At 36.4% G+C, this 24,826-nt stretch overlaps 1 protein-coding gene across 1 annotated transcript; it reads left to right on the top strand.

Annotated features, from left to right (window-relative positions):
* Positions 1–483: 483 nt before the first annotated feature.
* spaca4l (sperm acrosome associated 4 like) lies at positions 484–22,959 on the top strand. The gene is made up of 3 exons (XM_061741761.1): positions 484–661; positions 18,907–19,017; positions 21,656–22,959. Exons 1-3 carry the CDS (start codon positions 499–501, stop codon positions 21,880–21,882), a joined length of 501 nt encoding a protein of 166 aa, XP_061597745.1. The 5' UTR covers positions 484–498; the 3' UTR covers positions 21,883–22,959.
* The last annotated feature ends 1,867 nt before the right edge of the window (positions 22,960–24,826 follow it).

Genomic DNA, 24,826 nt, shown 5'->3' with positions numbered 1-24,826 from the left:
CAATCAAAACCCTAAATGTATGTAAATGTTTTGGCTTTCTGTTATAATTTCATCCCCCCTGGCTGGTAATAATTATAATGTGCTGTGCTTTTTGTTTTGTTTTTTATTTGAGTTATACTCTTTATATGTTATAATTCAACTTGAAATTGCATAATGTGAAGATTTGTAATCATTGTACTTTTTGCAAATGTTAAATTAAAAAAAATGATTACGGCAAATATACAAAAAAAATAATCTGTTGTATTAGACGCTATACAAATAAAATTGAATTGAAAAATTGAATGTTGATATAATTTTATTCTTTTTTGAATTAACATATGCTTAAAAATGCAAAACGCAACATTTTAAGTGATTTATGACTTGCAAAAAGACTTTTCTTCCCCAGGTTTCACACATACACTGCAACTCCCTCCCACCTGTTTGAAGACCCAGACCGCTCCTTGGTGCACGGCCCGGATTGGATAACGTAACGTCGGGATGGGAGGTGGAAGATTATAAATGCGGCCATGGTGGAAAAAGCTCGCTGTTTTGATCGAGATTGTAACGGTCCTCACTTCCCCAGGCAGCCCGCTCCCTCTCAGTCTGCAGTCCGCCTCGTTCTCCACGTCCAAGATGAACAGAATCATTTTCGTCCTTGCAGCTGGATTCTGCTTTGCCCTCGGTGAGGATGATGTCTGTTGTAATTCCTGCAGAAATGTAGGGTTTAGGTTATTTTTACGAGTTTAATCAATAATGCCGTTTATCTGAAAAGTAATTTAAAAAAATCAGCTTTTTTTTATTTCCATGTTTATCTATTATTTCCATAAGGAATATTTTCTATTGTAAAATTGTTTTTATTTATTATTTTTTTCACATGCAATTGATTTTTGTTTGTAAATACATAGATCATACAGTATGTTTGCTTAGATCTTTAGCAAAAACTAAACTACTTAACTGCACTGGTAAGTGTATATTGTTTCCATGTTTCCTGTTCATGAGTGCGGCGCTGGTGCAGAGCTTTAGGGCTGATTTATGGTTCCGCGTTACACCAACGAAGAGCCTACGCCGTAGGCTCTGCGTTGATGTAACGCAGGACCATAATTCAGGCTCTAGGGCTGTAATCAGGGTGTGTTCCCTCCATCCACACTGGTGGTTTTACTTCATTTTTGAGGCAACGGATCTGATCCAAGATCTGGATCCAATCTTGACTTCAACAATAACAAGTAGCGATTGTGATATCACCCACTCTCATCCCAGTTTGAGATTTGTTCTCATCTTGGTATTTAATACTGGAATTACAGGGGGGGAACTAAAGTCTTACAATTAGAATAAACCACAGCTATTGAGGCTTTTTTCTGTGCAATTATATCATGCTGGAAAGTTTTAAAAACAAAAACTTGCACAGTTAGTATGTAAAGAGAGAAGTTGTTGAGTATACAGGACTGTCTCAGAAAATTAGAATATTGTGATTTTCTGTAATGCAATTACCAAAACAAAAATGACATACATTCTGGATAAATTACAAATCAACTGAAAAGGCTTTCAATATTTCAGTAGATTTGTAATGAATCCAGAATGTATGACATTTTTGTTTTTTAAAATGCATTACAGAAAATAAAGAACTTTATCACAATATTCTAATTTTCTGAGACAGTCCTGTAGGACTGAGACACTAATGGTGCTGGGAATCTTTTGGAGCTCGTCCATCATCAATAGACTTTCAGTTTAAAGTGCTTCCGCATCAGCCTCACAGGGAATTCCATCTACCATTTAGGGCCCAACATCATCTCCGTTCATGTCTTAAATTAGCTGGCTAAGATCACAGCGTGACATTGAATTATAGCTGCATGCTTGTATAACTGATTTGATTAATAATGATTCAAATTCTGTCGGGGGTTAGGTGATTCAGCTAAAAGGGCCTTTTTGTTTGTTTGTAAAGAGGTTAAAAAGCTTTTCAGACAGAATGCACAGCCTACTAGGTTTCTCTTAGTGTTTTGGGCAAAGTTGTGGGAACAGAGCACATTTGCTGATTATTTTTTTTTTAAATCTTGCAGTAGAATTTTGTCCCGCCCTTTTTTTTTCTTGCAACACACCAAAAGTTAATTTGTACGGAGCCCTGGATGGAAATTATTATTGTTATCTTGTGCGCACGACTTTCTATCTCGTGCGCACGACTTTTTATCTCGTGCGCACGACTTTTTATCTCGCGCGTGCAACTTACTGTATCTCGTGCGCACGACTTATTATCTCGCGTGAGTTAGGAAGGCGGTCAGTGAGAACAGAACACTGGGATTGAATAATTAGGCCGAAAGGAAACCCCCAGAAGTGACATATCCGCTCACTTCAACATATACAGCTATTGATGCCAAGCATTTATCTAGTCGTCGAAGTCCGATCTCGAGAAACTGGCTTCACAAACGACGTTTTAAAAGTGGAACTATTTCCAGAGGCGGAATTGACACAAAGTGCTTCGACATTGTCACGTGAGCGTGCTGGACCAATCAGAGTGGCCGCTGGTCCAAGATCGCTGCCTACAGTGCTGATTTTATTTGTAGGAATAAGCTTTAAATTGCACTAAAATGACTACAAACAATGTTATATGTAAACGAAAATTAATCTGAATTATAAACCTAAGAGACCTGCTGAAACAGTGATAATGGGAGTCACTGTGATTTGTCCAGCATGATCACATGACCGGGTCGAAGCACTAATTTGGCTAATCCGCCACGAAAAATAGTTATGATATTAAAACATCAACTGTGATAAGAGTTCCTCGAGAATTTACTTTGACGAACTACCAAATGTTTACTGTAGATAGTGTTTCTTGAAAAAGTGAAAATTAATTAAAAAAGTTAGATTTGCAAAGACTTCTCACATTATAGCGGAGATAAAAAGTCGTGCACACGAGATAAAAAGTCGTGCGCACGAGATAAAAAGTCGTGCGCACGAGATAACAATAATAATTTCCATGTCACCTCCAGGGCTCCGTAATTGTCATGCAAGTTACCAATTTGTGTAAGGACACAAACCATTTTTTTTTTCAGCTTTCAACAGCTAAATTGATCCGCTTTTTCATTTCACACTGATACTCAGATATCCACATGAGAGTACCTGCATATGAATAACGTCCAGGAGTGGTTTTTTCCAGCTCTAGCAGACTGATTGAAAGTTCTACAAAAGCAACCTCCCTGTATCAGTTACACTCTCGCTTGGCTGTTAGCCAAAGCAAAACCAACGTCAATATACAATAACAAAATGCAAATTTGTGGCCAATATTACCACTTTACTTCAAATCAACAACAGCACAAAGTCAAAAGTCGCCCACGCCTCATAGAGTCCAAACAGACTGTCGCCACTTTTAAATGGTTGCGTTTCCGTGTAGAGATACTAATGTCACACTCTGATGGGGTTATAGATCAAATTAGCTTGGTAAAAGTCCCAAACATTGTCACTGAACACTGGAATTTAAGAGCTGCATTTAGCCAATTGGTTAAAACGTTTAAATTAAGTTAGCTAAATTTATGATTTGATTAAGCTAGCTTAAAAAGAAGTTCATGTTGCTGAAGGTAATTATTTAATGAACTGAAAATAATTAAACAATGGCTGCAATAGTTGGCTAAAAGTAATTTAAAAAAGAGCTGATGCAATTTCCTAAATGCTATAGAATTTAGTTGGGTAAGAGTGGGCTAATGACCCGTCTGAATATTTGGATTTTTCTTACAAATGATGTGGCAAAATCACTCTCAATGATCACAAGACTGAAATGTTTCAATAAGGTATGTTTTTATTGTTTATAAATGCAATAACATCCATAATCTTTTTTTATGTTTCATAGTTTTGATATAGACTTATGGATAAGGATTTTTCTGAATGATATACCACTCTTCATATTTGACAAAAATGACAACTTCTATAATCATACTGTGCAGGACGCCACTTTAGTTGGACTGGACACAGTTGTTTATATCAATAAATTCATTACCAAATGTTCTGAGAAATGTTGTGATCACGAGGAGTGCTTAGAGGTTTTTAAGAGAGTCACTGCTTGGCCTGATTTGCATGTTTTGCTCGGAAGTCATCCTTGTAGAAAAGATCATTTGCCTTCGGCATAGCAGGTTTTGCATTTCCAGACCCAAAACGGAAACTGAAGAGACTTTCAGTGCCTCCTGGACTTTAGGAGTCTTGTTTGTACTTTTACCAGCCTGGATTCATTATTTTCCTGTCCACTTTTGGAAAATACTGCAACAAATTCCATACTGAACATAACAATTTCCTTCCATCTGCTGGCATAGTGAGCTGTGCTTAGAAGCTTGGCTCTGCTAAACAAACCTCAGCGCTGTTTTCTGGGTATGACATGACAAAAACAGTTCATGTAGCCTGCTAAAGGGCGTAGATTGTTAATATATCTACAAGTTAATCATAGGCGGCCAGAAGAGATGACTGGTATTCTGATACCATGTATATAGCCCGGCGGAAGTGTTTCTGTGTGGAGTTTGCATGTTCTCCCTGTGCACTCCGACTTCCTCCCACAGTCCAAAAACATGCTTAGTAGGGGGAATTGATGATTTGAATGTGCCTATGAGTGTGAGTATGCATGGTTGTCTGTCCATATATGTGGCCCTATGATAGACTGGCGACCTGGCGACATTTTTGGTCCTTTAAAGCAACTTTACAGGACTGTCTCAGAAAATTAATATATTGTGATTTTCTGTAATCCAATTACAAAAACAAAAATGTCATACATTCTGGATTGATTACAAATCAACTGAAATATTGCAAGCCTTTTATTATTTTCAATATTGCTGATCATGGCTTACAGCTTAAGAAAACTCAAATATCCTATCTCAAAAAATTAGAATATTCTGGGAATCTTAATCTTAAACTGTAAGCCATAATCAGCAATATTAAAATAATAAAAGGCTTGCAATATTTCAGTTGATTTGTAATGAAACCAGAATGTATGACATTTTTGTTTCTTTTAATTGCATTACAGAAAATCACAATATTCTAATTTTCTGAGACAGTCCAGTACATTACTTTTATCTCTATATTTGCACCCAGATGAGCATTTTTGGAGCAGTATGGGGCTCAGTGACTTTCCCTGAGACACATGTAAAAGACTGGACAATCTGATTGTAATTGCATTACAGAAAATAAAGAACTTTATCACAATATTCTAATTTTCTGAGACAGTCCTGTATTTGCAGGCATTTCTTGTACGCATGAACAAGGTTGGCGACACAAGTTGTTTTGCTTTGATTCATGTCTGTGCAGATCCCTTGCTTAACTTTAATGCTGTTATTGCAGGTTAGGTGAGGCAATTTGTTGGTGGAGCAAAATGTTCTGTTTTTTTCCCAGACGTTTTGAAAAGACTGAATCATGTTGATACCTGTTAGCCAGTGCATGAGAAATTCCTCACGTTATAACACTCGGGGTTTGGCCCAAGTCTCAAATTACACTTTCTGCAGAGAGTGTGCAGAATGAGGATTGTTCCTGTCATTGTGTTTTAGGGGTTATTGTGATCCTGTTTCGTCCCAGGGGTCCCCTCCATCCTGTTGTGTCACTCTCGTATTTCAGACCACACCCTCCATAGTATGAACTGCATTCACATCTTGGCTGCATTTTAATTCTAGGTAGTAACTTTTGACTTGACTCTCTTAACTGTTTATTTATGTTTCCAATGGAAGAATGATTCACAGTTCCAAACGGTTACACAACGAGCTTCAGTAGTGAGCAGGAATGACGTTTGGGTTGTGTTTTTCTCCGGGGAGAGGTGGAGGATTTCAGACGGTGGTCTGGTTCATTTTTCAAGTCAACACGTTACAGGCTACTGGGAGGTTTCCCCAAGCACCAGCTGTCTGAAGAATAGACGCCAGCTCACAGCTGCTTGTAACTACTGGCTATTTCTGAACTCAGATGTCATTAGATTCCCATTGTAGAGAGTAAGAAATGTTGTTGCAGAAGGAGAAATACAATACCTACTGATTGTTGGAGTGAACTAGGGATGGGCGGTATGGACTAAAACATTTATAACGATGATTTCTGGCATTTATCCCGATAACGATAAAAATGACGATAAAAAAAATACCAATTCAACTGCATCTTTGTAACTATAAATCTATCACCACATTCAGTCTTTGGAGCCCCCAAATCACTGCTCTAAAAGATACTAAATACTACTAAACTACACCAATTAAATTGAATTAATAAAAACCAATTAAATGAGTTACACCTGTACTGTAAAACTGTAATGACTCAGATCCGCCATGTTTGTTACACAAACACGTATCAACGGGAATTTATCCTTCTTTCTTTCTTTCTTTCTTTCTTTCTTTCTTTCTTTCTTTCTTTCTTTCTTTCTTTCTTTCTTTCTTTCTTTCTTTCTTTCTTTCTTTCTTTCTTTCTTTCTTTCTTTCTGCGTTTTTTTCTTTCTTTCTTTCTTTCTTTCTTTCTTTCTTTCTTTCTTTCTTTCTTTCTTTCTTTCTTTCTTTCTTTCTTTCTTTCTTTCTTTCTTTCTTTCTTTCTTTCTTTCTTTCTTTCTTTCTTTCTTTCTTTCTTTCTTTCTTTCTTTCTTTCTTTCTTTCTGCGTTTCTTTCTGCGTTTCTTTCTTTATTCTTTCTGCGTTTCTTTCTTTCTTTCTTTCTTTCTTTCTTCTTCTTTCTTTCTTTCTTTCTTTCTTTCTGCGTTTTTTTCTCTTTCTTTCTTTCTTTCTTTCTTTCTTTCTTTCTTTCTTTCTTTCTTTCTTTCTTTCTTTCTTTCTTTCTTTCTGCGTTTTTTTTTCTTTCTTTCTTTCTTTCTTTCTGCGTTTCTTTCTGCGTTTCTTTCTTTTTTTCTTTCTTTCTGCGTTTCTTTCTTTCTGCGTTTCTGCGTTTTTTTCTTTCTTTCTTTCTTTCTTTCTTTCTTTCTTTCTTTCTTTCTTTCTTTCTTTCTTTCTTTCTTTCTTTCTTTCTTTCTGGCTCATATCTTTCCATCCATCCTTCTCTTTTTGACGGTTTATCGTGAACGGTAAAATATCACCCATTCTTAGAGTGAACATTTTGTGATATTTGATATTTCTTCTGGGTTTTAACGGGTAGATTGATAGACTGCTTTATTAAAACAGACAAGAAAATGGTAAATCTTGATGATTGAAGGTTCATGGCAAATATTCATGGTTTAAAATCAAACAAATGAAATCCAATGAAACTGAAATTGTTGATCAGCTTCATTTGAGATGTAAGGTAACAGGTTTCCTTTGGGGATCTTATTTTCTATCTTTCCAAATGAATGACTCATTTAAATGAAGGCTGTGGGAGACTTAGTCATTTCTTAGATAAATAAGATGCAGTCGCTGAGCACCTTACAGTATGTTTGATGGGATCTCTGTTTAAATGTAATTTACTAATCAGTTGTTGATATGCATGAATCAAGGGAGGGTGGAAAAAAACAAGCTGCTTCACTCCAAACATTTACTCAAGCTCGGTTACTCCCTTCCAAGGTTATCCATATTTCAACATATAGTCTACATTATGTTCAAACGCAAACATGGATTATTGAGACAGAAGAAAAGACACACCCAGGCGTATTTATCCCTCCCATTTTTGAGGTTACACTGTGAGCATAATCATTGTTTCGGTTAAGAAGAGGCTTTGAATGCAGTGTTTACAGTTACCTCATTACCTTTTAATACTGTAAACTTGTTTGTATGCTGACTTGTTTCTTTTCTGTTTCCCATGCAACTTACTATGTCTACCACAGTGTAGATAAGTATGGTTTATGCTACGCATGACATTTTCCTGACAGCAGTGGAATAAAAAAAAAACATTTTATTGGAATTTCATTGTGGCAAGATTGGTGCATTTAAATCCATCTCATGTTTACGGTACTTCTTAGCCGTCACAGGAATGCTTTGTTTTGGCCATGTAACATGTTGACACCCAAAACAGGACTTGTTTTAACTGGAAACAGACTATTTTAAACACAGACTGTCATTGATGCCCTGAGGTCTAACTTTAATTCTGATCCCTTCTCCCCAGAGTCCCAATCTGATGAAACACCACGTCTATTACAGGCTACATTAACTACCACATTTCTCAGCGTCGTGCTTTATTTTCCTCTTGAGCCTTGATATTAGTTTTTCATGAGCTTAAACAGACCTGCCGTTAGTTTTCTGGCTCTGTTTTGCGTGCTGAACGCTACAAGTTGAGCAAAGTGGAGAATAATGTCATGGAGCCTGCAGTTGCGGTGAATAACCAGCAGGGGGCAGCAGAGTTCCCTCTATAGATGGCGGAGGGAGATTTTTTTTTTCTTTTTTTTTTCTTCCAAATAAAACTTGGGCTTTAAAAAGTATCCTCAAAACTGAGAGTAGGTATATTATAAATCTAAATCTAAGTGTTTAATTCGAACTTTGAATAAGAAGGTATAATAATTTTAGCCAGTAAAGGTTGAAAAGGCTGCTCTGAATGTGTCTTAAATATTCATGTAAAATAGTCATAATAGGACACTCTAAGACATGAAATTAAGGAAATGCATTATAATGACTAAAGCGGAACTTGTCTTATCATAAATGTGGTCCACATCTGCAGTTTTCTTTGTATGACGGTGTTGACTCAGGCTCAGTTTGGCAACCATTCATTTCAAAAACCCAGTTTGTTAAAAGATACATAGACCACTACATAGAAGACAAACAGAAATAAGGGCATCGAATCAAACAGCATAAAGACAAATGGACAAAAACTGTATAAATGTAAGGGCTCCACCAGATATGGCCCAAATCTGTATTGTCCTTGGGTTTTTGGGCCACACCCGGCCCTCAGAAAGCTTGACTTAAAGGAGCATGAGGCAGGATTGAGGCAGGATTTATGAAAAAAAATCGTATACGTTTTACATTTTCTAGTAATAATGTCAGATGAAGCGTTCCAAACCAAAAAGAATGAGCCCTCTAGTGTATCTCTCCGTTGCCTTGAACAGGCTGTGTGCTGCAAAATGTGCTGCAATTGTGGGGCCGAATTTCCCGCGCTGTCCTGCGGATGTGACGTCACATGATGCTGCATGCACGTTCTCCCCGTTCTCCCGTGCCGGCTTCGCTGTTGGCTGCAGTACCCCCAATGGCCGTCGTGGTGAAGGGTGGCGCTAGAGAGTCTCATTTCTTAAAAGGAGCCTCATGCTCCTTTAACCCATGGAAAATTGAGTTTGTCATTTGAACTGCATCTGACCCATACGCTACAAACCACATTAGACACAGCGGCCAACCTTTAAACTATAATATTTAGCAGTGCCATAACTTAGCCACTGGGATAGACTGGTGACCTGTTCAATATAATTGATTCCAGTGTACATTAAAACCCCTTGACTACCACAGCCTTTGCATTTGAGAGCAGAAGCCTGAAAACAGGCTGGTATGTATTAAATATCAGCTGGCAACTAATGTAATATAGACCATTTTATTAAATATTCAAAAAGCATTGATGCATGTTAACTTAAGCTTTTTTGAGTAAAGATTTTAAGTGTGTCCACTTTATTTAGAGTACAGAAAAAGGGAGTTAAAGGACTAAATATTGCCTTAATAGCAACAAGGGTTGGTTTTTAAGTTAAAAATGTTGTCCCATAACTTGATACTTGTTTCACTTCACGTATTCTGCCACCGCCCTTTCCCAGGGGCGGGTTGACTTGGTTTTGGAAGTCAATACATAGTTCATATAATGAGCAAAACATTTTTTTTTTTTAATGCAACACAATAGATAGCCGGACAATAGATGGCTGATCAGCTCACGCAACTACGTGAGAAATTTACCCCACAAATATGTTTCGTACCGTAGCTACATGTTCATGTAAGGATGTCTGTGCTGGGTTCTTTCGTTTTTTTGTTTTCCACAAATATGCTGCAATGAAAGCGGGTAAAGACTATCAATCATGTTGAAATACGTCCGCTACAGATAACAAACATCCTCTTGGTATAAGAGAATCAGTATATTTACTAGTCCTCTGTAATTTAATGCTTCAGTAAGACTTATTATATATTTGAATTGTAAAGTTGCTGGGGTCAGGGTTGGATTGAGTAACACTGGGATGTTTTGCATCAGTCTGCTGTGTTTGGGGTTGGGACACGTCAGTAGCATGAAGATCAGGTCTGACAGGATTTCAAAAGGCAGCAGTGGAGGAGGAGTGCATGTGCAACTCGTCTGGCAGCATTGCAGCGAGCTGAGGTGTCTGGTGAGGTATTAGGTGTGGCAGCACGCACACACTCCACTAACCTTTATTTTCCAAGCTTCAGCTGAAGTCCTTGGATAACTTTTTCTATTTCTTTTTTTAAACTCGCATACTAAGAGAAAGAACTTTTTTTTTTGTTTGTTTTAGGAGATGAAGAAATCTGAATTGTATTTAAAACTGAAATATAGTGAAGCAACACTTGAATTGAAGCAACAGGAGTCCGTGTAAGGACTGTAAGGAGCTCGGGTGTGACCGAAACCGGCAGGATGGGCGTGGCACCGCTCCGTGTGCAGAACTGGGGATCAACTTTCATGAGTAGACGCCATGAATTTGGATCGTCACAGAAAGTTGTGTCAGACATGCACGTAATTGTAATTGAGCCTTATTTTAAATGTTCCTGGTAAATATTATCAAGAACTTAAGATATTTAGTAAATTATCACACACAGATTCACAGATGGGAAGAGTGGCAACTAAGTGTTTGTGTGTGTGTAAAATAATCTGGAATCAAGAATCTACTCATCAGATGAATCCTTATACATCCCATCACCACCCTACTTGAGTAATTTCTTTAGATGTTTTTCTGAATATGAAGCAGCTTCATATAAAACTGTAAGATTTGCATGCATATGCAGAAATTTGAATGATTCCGACAGATAAATCTAATAGATAATCTTGCAGCGTGTGAAACTTTGCATCTGTTCCGAGTCTATATCATTTGAATCTTGTCAAAATAAGCAAGATAACTTTGTCATGTAACTGGCGCGCCAGCCGAGCGACAAACTGCAATTGTAAATAACGGAGATTGTAACTCTTACATGGTGAGGACACATACAAGACTGTCTCAGAAAATTAGAATATTGTGATAAAGTTCTTTATTTTCTGTAATGCAATTAAAAAAAACAAAAATGTCATACATTCTGGATTCATTACAAATCAACTGAAATATTGCAAGCCTTTTATTATTTTAATATTGATGATTATGTCTTACAGTTTAAGATTAAGATTCACAGAATATTCTAATTTTTTTAAATAGGATATTTGAGTTTTCTTAAACTGTAAACCATAATCAGCAATATTAAAATAATAAAAGTCTTGCAATATTTCAGTTGATTTGTAATGAATCCAGAGTGTATGACATTTTTGCATTACAGAAAATAAAGGACTTTATCACAATATTCTAATTTTCTGAGACAGTCCAGTACGCCTGTTTACAATGCAAATTCATCAAGGTTTTGGGATAGAATACCTCAAAATATGGTTTTAAATTACATGTGAACTTATCAAAGTCACACTAACATACCCAGGTTTTGGAATCCATGTTGGATTGTACACGATGCCCTTTTGTATCAAAGAATGAGCGTTTCAAGGTATTCAGCTGATTCAGTTAGGTTTGTAAGTGCAGATGGAATGGGGATCGGACAGGAGGGCCATCAACAACAGACTCCATCAAAAAGAGGAGGAAGCAGCAAAAACCGTTCACCTTTACTGTATATGTCTGGAGGTTAACTCCTTTTACAACAGTTGCCTCCACCAGGACTAGTTTCATCGTGGTTGATGTGTGACCTGCTGCCATACAGATTGATGGTGTTTGCAAGAGACAACATGAATCAAGTTATTTTGGGTGGGTTTTGTTGATGGAAGACGCAGGTGACTGAGAACTAAACGATACTTCCTCAAAACAAGGATTCCTTATTTCCTCAAATTACTTTGAAACTGATATCTTTACAAGACAAAAACTCTTCTGTGTTACTTCAAAGCCCTTGTTGGTGTGTGTTGGTGTGTGCACATGTTCAGTCACCCGAAATGACACCGCTGGCTTCAAACATCCTGGCATGAGCCTTTATCAGGAAGTAATAAGTAGCAATTTAAAAAAAAAGAAAAAAAAAAGAACGGAAGGCAGTAACAGAGATTGACCAAGAAGGATATTGTGAATTCCATTTGTAAATATTTAATATCAATAATACATATATTGTGCATGTAAAACTAGTGAATTCACCAACTTTGTATGGTCGCTATTTGGTGCCAGCTGAAGTAACAACTACCTGACCTTGTTAAGAAATATCATCGTAACGTCATTCACCTGTACACGTAAACGTGATTTACGTCTGCTATACTATGTTCCACATTGCTGTTTTGAACCGCAGGCTGTTTTTACTAACGGAAGAACAATTAGCCGTCTTTGTGCTGCTGCTTCATCTGATCAGAATGTGCTTTACGTAATCCTCATGTCATGAGGTGCAGATATGAAACCGGATCAGCTGGTTTTTGAAGAACAGTTTCAGCGTCAGTCCCAGACCGCACAAGTGCAGCCTCTTTTCACTGCGGCCTTGAAACGGATCTCTGCTTTCTCTTGGTATAACAATGAGCAGACAGCAGGGAGGCTTTGGGGTTTTTGAGTGAAACAATGAAAGAAGGAAAAAACATTTTCCAAACTCAATTCCAACCAGAAATCTGAATTTGTTAAGTTGGAAGAGTTCTGTAGATCGAGGTTCAGATCGATCTTGTTTTTCTTTTTTTTTTTAAAGATAAAGTATGTTTATTGATTTTTTTGTTTCAGAATGTACATGTATACAAGGCATATAAAAACATGTAGTATGAACAATGGTAAACCCACCCCCAGCCAACCCTCATCTCACAATAGGTATAGAAATAAATACAAAATAAGAGATTTCAGACCAATATAAATCTCAGTCCATACTACATAGTGCAATTCCATGCAAAAACAATAGAGATAAAATAAATAAATAAATAAAATAATAAAAATAAAAACAGCAAGTGTACAGAGCATTATTAACCAGAGTATCAAGTCAGTGTAGAGCAGAGCACATAGGTATTATAGTTCTATCTCTGGTAGCAGATAGAATTATAGATTGAATAAATAATGACACTTCCAACTTAATCTAAATACGAATATAGAGCACCCTTACAGGATGTGGCAGGAGGAAGGTAAAGAATCAAGGGTCTGTTACATGTCAGTTTTTCTAAGAACTTTAGGAAAAGGCTCCAGATTTTATAAAATTCACCTCAGATCGATCTTGTACTGAAAGTGCTAACGACTTATCTCAGAGGTGTTTATTGGTTGAGGTTCACACCCTGCTTTTCTTTCTGGAACATTAACTTGACAGTTGCAAGTGACTTGATGCCTTTTTATTACACATATTCTCACTCAGCTGTAGGGCTGGGGATCCATTCAAATGTCAGGAATCGATTCGATTCCGATTCTTAAGATTCAGAATCGATTATCAAGATTTGAGTCGATCCGATTCCGATATTGATTTGGGTTAGTGTTATTAAAACTGTTTTTTGAGCTGTTGCATGAATTATATGACTGTGTAGTTATGCAACATATCACTACTAGTATTATATTGAGATCTAACAGCAAGTATTGGCAGCTAATGATGCTTTAAGGACCAATCACCTCCCAGAATGCTGATAGAACTGCTTTCAGAAACATCGTGGGTCAGAATTACCAAACAGATCCAGGGCAGCAAACAGAATGTATGAAAGGCCGAATGTTTTATTTGTTCCCACATTCCGTTTAAATTTTTTCCATTTTCGGTCTATTTCGGTTTTTACTTTTTGAGAATTTGGTTTTTAGCATTTTATGCAAATTTAACTCCAAGACAGTATATAAAGTAATGAAATATAGACAATTTATGCAATTATAACTGAAAACTTAAATGTTTTCATACCTTTAAACATATTTAAGGGCAAAAAAATGGCACCAGTTATTCTCGTGTCCAACAAAACATTCCTTTTTTGGGCATAAACAAAAAAATACCAAAAGATGTAATGTAATGATGAAAAAAAAAATCAATCTTTAGACATAGCCTACGAATCGATTTTTAGGAATTAATATGAGAATCGATTTCAACACAGGCCTACTCAGCTGTTGGAGTACAGCTCTTGTTAATTTGATCTCCAATAATCTCATCAAGCTATCTTGCAGTCTGTTTTTTCTTCTTTACGCCAGTTTCTTCTCTAGTTTCCTTAGACACCACTAAAGATGGACAGTGTAAACTTTATAATCAGTTGATTTCCCCATGAACTTCTGCAGCTGATTGGTTTCATTAAGACTATTTGGGATCTTTCTCACAAACATAGTTGCATAGTTCTGTTATTTACGTGGAAATCATTTTGGACAGATCTGGACACCGTTTGAGAATGTCCAAAAAGATCGGCTGATAGGTGGCCATCCTATAAAGAGCTTTGAGTTTGAATTCATTCATTGTGAGCAGATGTGACGCTGATGCTTCAGTTATGAAAATCATGCAAAGTCATTGTGTAATAGCAACTGGTGGCCGTTTGGTTGTGGTTGGCATTTCTGGGCAGAGGATTTAGTAATCTACAGTGGTTTGGACGTTTTCATACGTCATGTGCTGGTTTGTGGTTCCAAGGATTCTGAATGGCGACCCGTGATGTTTTGAACTGAGTTTCAGATATCAATTAACTATTTTTTGAAGATTCATTTTTGAACATCCATTGCAACATGGCAGATATCCTGTAACTCTAACCTTTGTGTCTGAAAGCAATAAACATAAAATAAAACCAAAAACTACTGTCATACAGGACTGTCTCAGAAAATTAGAATATTGTGATAAAGTTCTTTATTTTCTGTAATGCAATTAAAAAAACAAAAATGTCATACATTCTGGATTCATTACAAATCAACTGAAATATTGCAAGCCTTTTATTATTTTAAATATTCATTTTTTTTTAGATAGATTTGAGTTTTCTTAAGCTGTAAGCCATCATCATCAATATTAAAATAATAAAAGGCTTGCAATATTTCAGTTGATTTGTAATGAATCCAGAATGTATGACATTTTTGCATTACAGAAAATAAAGAACTTTATCACAATATTCTAATTTTCTGGGACAGTCCTGTAGTTTAACATTCAAAATCAGAAAAGGCTACTGACACCACTGATGTTAGACTTGTGCACATTTGGTTATTTCTATACACTTGACTCATATCTAACTATAAGTGTATTTAAACCCCAGGAAATGTTTCCGGATTCTACAAACCTAGGACGCTTGCAGGGTCTCTGGTCCTTTACCCGCCTGCTTTTACTCACAGAAACCAGAAACTAAACTGAATACTAATATATTACCCACTATTTGTATAGTGTAGACTCAGTGTGAACAATATGAGTCAACGGTTTGGGCATGTTAAAAACGATGGTTAAGTGTGTCCAGTACTGGAGTTGAGAGGGGATGAGGGAGGATGAGGGGGGATTAGGGGGGATGAGGGGGGATGAGGGGGATGGCATCCCGCCCTGAAATAAAAACAGTCCAAATCATCCCCCCTGTAAAACCTCCATCCCCCCTTTCCATCCCTTATGTCATTTCATCAATGAATGTGGTTTTACTGCTATTTCAACATTTAGAGTCATCACCAGAAAAATAACACCAGAAAAATAACTTATTTGACAATTTTCACCTGTTTCAGGTACATTTTCACTTGAAATAAGTTGAAAAATCTGCCAGTGGGACAAGATTTATCTTCTCATTACAAGCAAAAAAATCTTGTTCCACTGGCAGATTTTTCTACTTATTTCAAGTGAAAATCTACTTGAAACAAGTGAAAATTGTTGTTTTTTCCCGTGATGAGTCTTGTTTTAAGTGTAATGAGATTTTTTTTTACTAAAATGGGACATTTTAACTAGAAATAAGACAAATATTCTTGTTAAGATTTAGAGTTTTTGCAGTGATCCATTTTACTTATCCTGTGAAGGACAGAGTCATATTGATAAGTTCAGAAAAGTGTTTTTTATTGTTGTGTTTTGATGTATTTGATGTAAGCCCAGTGGATATTTAAAGCTTACAGAAGGCTGCATTTAACTGCTGCTATGTCATTCCTGCAGTATTTCTGCAGGTGTTTTGGTCACTGCTATTATTTGTAATATCTTATATTATTTGTAATCAGCACAAATTATCTGTCCCCATATGATCAAATCCACCATCCCCCCTGATTTCTTTTTACAACTCGAGTACTGAGTATGTCCAAACCTTTGCTCTTTAACCTTACTGGGGTGGATAGTGAATCCTGCAGGATGTCAGCCTTCTGTCTGATCACCACTGTTCAGTTTGCCAGGATCAACTGCGCTGCAGCTTTTATTCCATCGGCTTTGGTATTAGTTAAAGGTTTTGACTTTTTCTTCAAAAATTGAACAGAAGAAAGGCACTTATATTGGCAATTAAGGCACTAACCATTAATTGCAGAAAATTGTAAATACAATGTAAAAGACTATACTTTTCTCTAGATGTGGGTCTGATCCATGAGGCTCCCAAGTACCATGAGGGATACAAGTGTGCTAAATGTGCATAGACCAAGAAAGGTGCAACTTGTGTCTCAATAACATATTTCATTTCATTTCATTTTTATTTATTCCAATCATGGAAATATGCAAACAAAAAAAAAACAAGTAAAATGACAACACAATCAAAAGCATATTCCATAACCAGAAAGGAGCAGGAAGAAGAAAATCTTATTCTACCTGCCCCTCCCTCAAAACTAAATTGAACAATAATAACAAATGGTCTGCACAATTACTTAGTTAACATCACAAAGAAAGAAAAACAAAAAAATCTAAGATAACTTATTTTTAAATTTTAACTATTTCATCCATACATTGCTATTTTTTTCTCTTTAAATTAAAAAAAAAACTGAAATATGTTTATACAGCCCTTTAAATCATAATGTAATGAATTCCATAACTTAATTCAAACAACAGAAACACTCATCTGCTTTAAAGTTGTTCAGGGAAATAGATGTTTAAAATTTAATTTTCTACGGCTATCTTCATTATTTGAACTGAAAGTAAACATGTATTGTAAGTTTTCTGCTAATGCTTTACATTTAGCTGTGTACATGATGCCCAACATAAAAAAATGAATCCACCTACAACCAAGGTAGGTAGTAGTATAACCACTCATATCAGTGGAACCTGTGGACAATAGGAATGGGCCATATTTTACCGTTCACGATAAACCGTCAAAAAAATTCCCCACAGTAAGAATTTGTCATCTCGCGCTAAAAACGATAAATTCCCATTTTACGTTGTTGTGTAAAGCTGATTTATGGTTCTGCGTTAAATGGAAGAAGAAAGGAAGGAATTCCCGTTGATACGTGTTTGTGTAACAAACATGGCGGATCTGAGTCATTCCAGTTTTGCAGTACAGGCGTAACTCATTTAATTGGTTTTTATTAATTCAATTTAATTGGTGTAGTTTAGTAGCATTTAGTATTCTTTTAGAGCAGTGTTTTGGGGGCTCCAAAGACTGAATGTGGTGATAGATTTATAGTTACAAAGGTGGAGTTGAATTCGTATTTTTTTTTTTTATCGTTATCGGGATAAATGCCAGAAATGATCGTGATACATTTTTTAGTCCATACCGCCCAGCCCTAGTGGACAAACCCACATTGGACGTATTTTCAGTCTACGTTTGGACACATATAAAAATGCTGGCTGGGTTTGAATGAACCTGTCACCTGCCACCTCTCCTCATAAGCGTTTTAAGTACAAAATGCGTAGCGTAACGTCACTGTGAGGTAGTTTGAAGAATCCTGAGCATGCCGGGTTAATGATCGCCTCCAGACCTGTTATCTATGAACACACCTTACCTGCAAACCAGTGTTGGAGTTCATGATGTGAGAGCAAATGACTACTTCCACCTAGGTTACAATTACAGGTTATCTGCCATATTGGAGGGTTTGCATGACTGGAGACTGATTGCAGTTTTTGACTTAAGTTTAGGAAGCTCAGAAAGCTTCAAATTAGTGTCACTGGGTTTGTAATAACCATTGCCATGCCCAGATAAAAGTTCAACCTTATGACAAGTGTGAGACAAGGACGGATATTGTATTCTTTCATATTTTTTTTTTAATGTATTAACATACAGTGCAAACAGTGCGTGTAAATAATATGATGAAAGTAGATAAATAAATTAAGAATATTAATTCGAGAATAAATAAGTAAACAAATAAATTATTATCATATAGAGTGGTGTAGCACGATATAATATAAATATAACATAATAATATAGTAATATCCTAATATAACATAATCATTTTTATAATATTATAACATATAACAAGATGATATCAACATACTATAATATATAATAATACTATAGTTTAACATCCCATGAGATTTCATAACTTAATATAATAATACACTATGAAACTATATATCATGATAATGCCAGGAATAATTATTAGAGTTAGAATTGGTAATTTATGTATTGCAATGAGGGGTGAGGTCAGACCGGGGCATCTTTCATTTTTTTCTACAATTGTTGAATTTCTGTTCATTGATTAAAGAGAAAGATCATTTTTATGGGTAAGAAATAAAAGGGATGCACATTAGCACAACAATTGGGGAAAACACATATAAAGGTTAGTATTGGAATTAAAGATGTCAGGATAAAATATTTTAAGTTTGATAAGTTAGTTTCAGGCCTAGTGTCCAACATTTTACTGCCACTGATCTCTTTCATCTCAGATTACAGATCTCCCTCGTGTCTAATCATTGTTAGAGGCATTGTGTTGCTATCTTATATTCTGACAGTTATTTTAAAGCCAGTGTCTAATTGATAACAGTCATGGAAACAATCTCAAAATCTTTAGTTATTTTCAAGTGTTTGTTTGAATTACTGTCGAGTCCTGCTGCAAACCAGTTTCCTTAACCATCTTTTCTCTTTTCCCCCTTTTTTTTCTCACCAATTACAACAGCTCAAGGCCTCAAGTGCTACAAATGCAGCATTGGATTAGGTGACCTTTGCTTAACCACGGAAACCGAGTGCAAGAGTGAAGAGCATTGCTTCAGTGGTGTCGGGAAAGCAGGTGAGCAGCTCATCATTTACAAGCAGAATTTCCCCTGATGTCGTCTGTCATCACCGTCCTAATAAAACCTAACCAACAGCATTCCCCAAGAGCTTTACGGCAACCAAAATGTGAAAGAATACCTATTTGACTGCTGACGTCAAAGCATGTTTACCAAAACGAAGCCTCGTGATTTTATTTTTGTTTTATACAATGCGTATAAGTCCGATATATTTCCCTTCGGGATGCAGTGACCAAAATAACTAATTCATTATTTGATAATGTTACCATTGATAAGATTCTTTCCATGTGATTCCCATGAAGACCAGGCATATTTGCATAAATTCAAAGGTGATAAATCAAGACTTACTAGGCACAGTACAGTTTGTCCAGGGACAGTTTGTCCCTGGAAAATGTTAAAATGACATACCTGCACATTTTGTGACTATCGTTTGGTCATAGCTCATTTATCTCACTTTCCTTGAAGATGTAGATATGGCATCATCCGTGTAAGAGGAGAAGATCTCTGATTATCAACACACTATCAGAGGCCGCTCGCACTTTCATATATTAGTTGTGACACATCAGTGCTGCTTTATCAGATCATTCTTCAAGTGTCTTTGAAATGGTCACTAAATGTTAAATACTTGACACTTGTATAGTATTTTATTTTCTTGTCTTCAATGAAGAAATTTACAATATACTGTATATACAGTATCTCATTCAAACAAACTGTGAAATGCCGTTTATTTTTATTTATTTAATCTGAAAACAGTATACAGGACTGTCTCAGAAAATTAGAATATTGTGATAAAGTTCTTTATTTTCTGTAATGCAATTAAAAAAACAAATGTCATACATTCTGGATTCATTACAAATGAACTGAAATATTGCAAGCCTTTTATTATTTTAATATTGCTGATTATGCTCGCTTGCTCGTTGTTACGTTGTATCTTCAGATCTCGCCAGAATAAAGGCTGATTTATGGTTCCGCGTTACACCAACACAGAGCCTACGTTACAGAGCGTAGGTTACGCGGCGACGCTCGCCGTACGCCGTACCCTACGGCGTAGGCTCTGTGTCGATTTAACGAGGAACCATAAATCAGCTCCCGAGCCGGCGATCCTCTCATCCCTGAAAACTTCGGAGCAAATTTCTTAACAGGCGTTATTTGGATAAACATGAGCCCAGGTTGGGGATCTTAACGGTTACTTTTACGCCTGAAAAAATATTAAAACTTAATAAAGTGGCATATTAACAGCGCTACAGCGGAAATTAAAACAGCTTTTATCTCTGGGCTTCCTGATATGGTGTGACGTTTGTGCAAACGTAACTACACAGTCGCTTACGTACCCGAACGTAAACCACGCAGTGACGTAGCAAGTGGTGTCCCAATCCCTAGGGAACATTACAAGGACCCTACTCATTTTTAGGGCTAGTGGTAGAAAGTAGGGGGTGTATTGGGTTTGGCCCTAAATGAAGCTGCTTTCGGTTGAGTGTCTCTAACAACAACGGTGCGTCTCCAGCTGAATCAGAATCACAATCAGAAAAAGGTTTATATTTTCTCTCCTCGTACATTCTTTCCTTGTTTTCTCCTTCCCTTCCTTTATTCTTTTTTCCCTTCCTTCCTTCCTTCCTTTATTCTTTTTTCCCTTCCTTCCTTCCTTCCTTCCTTCCTTTCTTCTTTTTTCCCTTCTTTCTTTCTTTCTTTCTTTCTTTCCTTCCTTCCTTCCTTTTCTCCATTCCTTCCTTCTTTTTTCCCTTACTTCCTTCTTTTCTTTCTCCCTTCCTTCCTTCCTTCTTCCTTCCTTCCTTCTTTTCTTTCTTCCTTCCTTCTTTTCTTTCTCCCTTCCTTCCATCTTTCCTCCCTTCCTTCCTTCTTCCTTCCTTCCTTCTTCTCTTTCTCCCTTCCTCCCTTCTTTCCTTCCTTCTTTCCTTCCTTCCTTCTTTCCTCCCTTCTTTCCTTCCTTCCTTTTCTCCATTCCTTCCTTCTTTTTTCCCTTACTTCCTTCTTTTCTTTCTCCCTTCCTTCCTTCTTTCCTCCCTTCCTTCCTTCTTCCTTCCTTCCTTCTTTTCTTTCTTCCTTCCTTCTTTTCTTTCTCCCTTCCTTCCTTCTTTTCTTCCTTCCTTCCTTCCTTCTTTTCTTTCTCCCTTCCTTCCTTCTTTTTTTTCTTCCTTCCTTCCTTCTTTCCTCCCTTCCTTCCTTCTTCCTTCCTTCTTTCCTTTCTTCCTTCTTTCTTTTCTTTCTCCCTTCCTTCCATCTTTCCTCCCTTCCTTCCTTCTTCCTCCCTTCCTTCTTTTCTTTCTCCTTTCTTTCCTTCTTTTCTTTCTTCCTTCCTTCTTTTCTTTCTTCCTTCCTTCCTTCCTTCCTTCCTTCCTTCCTTCTTTTTTTCTTCCTTCCTTCCTTCTTTCCTTCCTTCCTTCCTTCCTTCCTTCCTTCCTTCCTTCCTTCCTTCCTTCCTTCCTTCCTTCCTTCCTTCCTTCCTTCCTTCCTTCCTTCCTTCCTTCCTTCCTTCCTTCTTTCCTCCCTTCTTCCCTTCCTCCTTCCTTGACCCGAAGACAGCACAAGGGTTAAACACACACAAGGATTCTGTCGTGGTGAAAGGTTCAATCCAACACAACAAGCGAGACATTAAATGTTTGTGTTGTGTCTTCACAGCTAAATTCGTGGACATCAAAATGAAGGGCTGTCTCAAAGTGGATGATTGCAACAAGACAAAAGATGTGACCTTGCCCGGCAGCGACAACACCACCATCTACAAGATGACCAAGACTTGCTGCGACAGCGACCTGTGCAACGCGGCCCCCGGCCTGCCCGGCCTGTCCGGGCTGAGCCTGGCGCTAGCTGCCATTTCTGCTCTGTTTGCAACTAACCTTCTGATTTGAAAGAAGACAAAACAACTGATTAAAAAGTTAATTAAAAAGTGCATCTATAGATAAATCACTACTGTACCAACATAAGTTGCTACTACAAGAGTTGAATTTAAGTACTCAGCCACGAGCTGTGTGGATATGTAACCAAAACTTTTCTTTTCTCATGTTTACTGTCTTGGAGGGGTATTATATTTTTGCTTTCATAAGTTTTTATATCAGTTAAACTAATTTCACTCTTGTATTTTTGTATTTCTGTATGTATCGGTTCTAATTGTAGCGTTGTAAATTAACTGTTGGCTGACAAATAAGTCCTAAATGAGTGTGGAAGATGACCATAGCTGAGTCACATGTTGGACATTTGCTTGAATGTAAAGAAAACTATAAAAGAAGGAACCATGTTGCCAAGTTGGTAAAAAGATGGAGACCACTCATACTTTTGTTGGGTTGATATGAAGCTACAGTTGCCAGTTGGCTCAGCTATTTGTAGTGTAGAAACTGGAAAAATAAAGGAAACTGATCGGGTAAAAGAAAATGCTTTTTTATTGAGTGCACTCACAACACTTACCGTTTATTCAAAGTGAAATCAACTTCTTTGGTCACAAATTAATGAAACCATTTGACAGGTATGTGATTAATTTCCATACAGGTTGTTAGCTTGACTAGCCAAACCAGCTTCCAAATCATACAACTTTTCTTTTTAATTTATTGCCTTTTTATCCACCTTACTGTCATATGACGGTATGCAAATTAACTTTTTTAACGTTTTAACGTTAATCCTTTAAATGTCAAATATTTGTGGTTGTTTTAGCATAACTTAACAGTGAGTTTCTTTTTCTTAGGCTCTGTCTTTCTGCATTTGTTTTCTGTGTTGCCCCTTTTTTTCTTTTCAATTTTCAAAAATGAAGAAATAAAAAAATGGCTCCAGCGCTTCTATTATACTGAGCTTTACATACACAATAACACATGGGGATGATGCATAACCGAGATTAATCTGTCACTTAGAATCTTAAAAAGTGACGCCTTCCCTAGATTGGCTCTTTTGCTTTTATTTATGTACAAAACAAATAAAAAGAAACCTGTCATGCTCTCGTCACGTGGATTGTTTTTCCTGAGAAGTTGCTCGGAGACATTTTTTCATGTGAATAAACATCCAGACCGTACGGGAAGGGCAGCTCTGCGGGTTTCAGGACCGGTTGTGCCACAACTCGTGACTATGCAGACGATGCAGTCTAATATGTCTGGGATTATTTCTGTTATTTATTTGTTATTTGTAAAAGGAACTGAAATTAAGGATCATCAGAAATCAAAAGTAAACAGACAGTGAATGATTTTAGAAATGGCTTCATAAATGAAATAGTTTAGAAGTCAGCTGGTTTCTCCTTACGTCAAATAAGTCACTTATTAAAAAATGGTATAGAACAGCTTTTTCAGTCTTTACTTAAAGATAGTCACCTGATGGCAACTACGTGCACTAAACCTAAAAGATGAATACACACATTAGCTGACATAAATGTTCAGGTGTTGTAAGATGAAAATGTTAAAATACTCAGCTTTTGCTTCTGAAAAATGGTTTCTGTGAGAAATGTGAAATATATATATAAAATTTTTTTTTTACTTATTTTTTATTGAACACAAACAGATTAATAAAGATTTACAGGACTGTCTCAGAACATTAGAATATTGTGATAAAGTTCTTTATTTTCTGTAATGCAATTAAAACAAAAATGTCATACATTCTGGATTCATTACAAATCAACTGAAATATTGCAAGCCTTTTATTATTTTAATATTGCTGATTATGGTTTACAGTGTAAGATTAAGATTCCCAGAATATTCAAATTTTTTGAGATAGGATATTTGAGTTTTCTTAAGCTGTAAGTCATGATCAGCAATATTAAAATAATATAAGGCTTGCAATATTTCAGTTGATTTGTAATGAATCCAGAATGTATGACATTTTTGCATTACAGAAAATAAAGGACTTTATCACAATATTCTAATTTTCTGAGACAATCCTGTACACTCTTTATCCATGTTAACCAGTGGCGATTCCCCTAAGACTGCAAGGGAAGCTCAGCTTCCTCTAAAATGTCAAAACATAAGTGGTCAAATATGTAGCTACAAATAAACTGACACAATTTATGATGTAAGGCGAAAATGAGCCTCCCCACCTTAAAAGACCAGCAGCCGCCACTGATGTTAACAGATACTAACAGAACAGGTGCAATTCTGTACAATGAAATAAAAGACATGAAAAGAAATGAATAATAATAAACCAAAAATAAAAGACGAGAAAGAAAAATAAGAAATACAAAAGGTTAACAGGAGGTGTTCATAGGTTGGTTAATGCTTCTGTTACTATAGCGACCAGCGCTCGCTGAACTGGTTAGTTTTTAGCCTCAATCTTGCTGTAATTTCCTCCATCATGTACACGTCTTATCCTCTCTCTCCAGTGTGTCATGATTGGGACTGTGGTTTCAGCCAGTTAATGACTGTTATAATTTTTTTGCCCACTAAAAGCAGAATTCTCAGTAAAGAAGCCAGATCTCTCTCCATCATATCATCTGGAACTGCAGGACTGTCTCAGAAAATTAGAATATTGTGATTTTCTGTAATGCAATTAAAAAAACAAAAGTGTCATACATTCTGGATTAATTACAAATCAACTGAAATATTGCAAGCCTTTTATTATTTTAATATTGCTGATCATGGCTTACAGCTTAAGAAAACTCAAATATCCTATCTCAAAAAATTAGAATATTCTGGGAATCTTAATCTTAAACTGTAAACCATAATCAGCAATATTAAAATAATAAAAGGCTTGCAATATTTCAGTTGATTTGTAATGAATCCAGAATGTATGACATTTTTGTTTTTTTAATTGCATTACAGAAAATAAAGAACTTTATCACAATATTCAAATTTTCTGAGACAGTCCTGTATACCTAGTATGACT

The sequence above is a fragment of the Cololabis saira genome, chromosome 15 (assembly GCF_033807715.1).
Source record: "Cololabis saira isolate AMF1-May2022 chromosome 15, fColSai1.1, whole genome shotgun sequence".
NCBI classification, from domain to species: Eukaryota; Metazoa; Chordata; class Actinopteri; order Beloniformes; family Belonidae; genus Cololabis; species Cololabis saira.
The sequence above is the reverse complement of the archived record's forward strand: the minus strand, read 5'-3'. Positions and strand labels throughout refer to the sequence as shown.

What these genes read in the sequence shown, in the direction of transcription:
- spaca4l (XM_061741761.1), top strand. Translation starts at nt 499, where the DNA reads ATGCGGCCATGGTGGAAAAAGCTCGCTGTTTTGATCGAGATTGTAACG. An exon ending in TGGATTCTGCTTTGCCCTCG is followed by an intron (nt 662 to 18,906) that starts GTGAGGATGATG and finishes CAATTACAACAG; the next exon opens with CTCAAGGCCTCAAGTGCTAC. An exon ending in CAGTGGTGTCGGGAAAGCAG is followed by an intron (nt 19,018 to 21,655) that starts GTGAGCAGCTCA and finishes GTGTCTTCACAG; the next exon opens with CTAAATTCGTGGACATCAAA.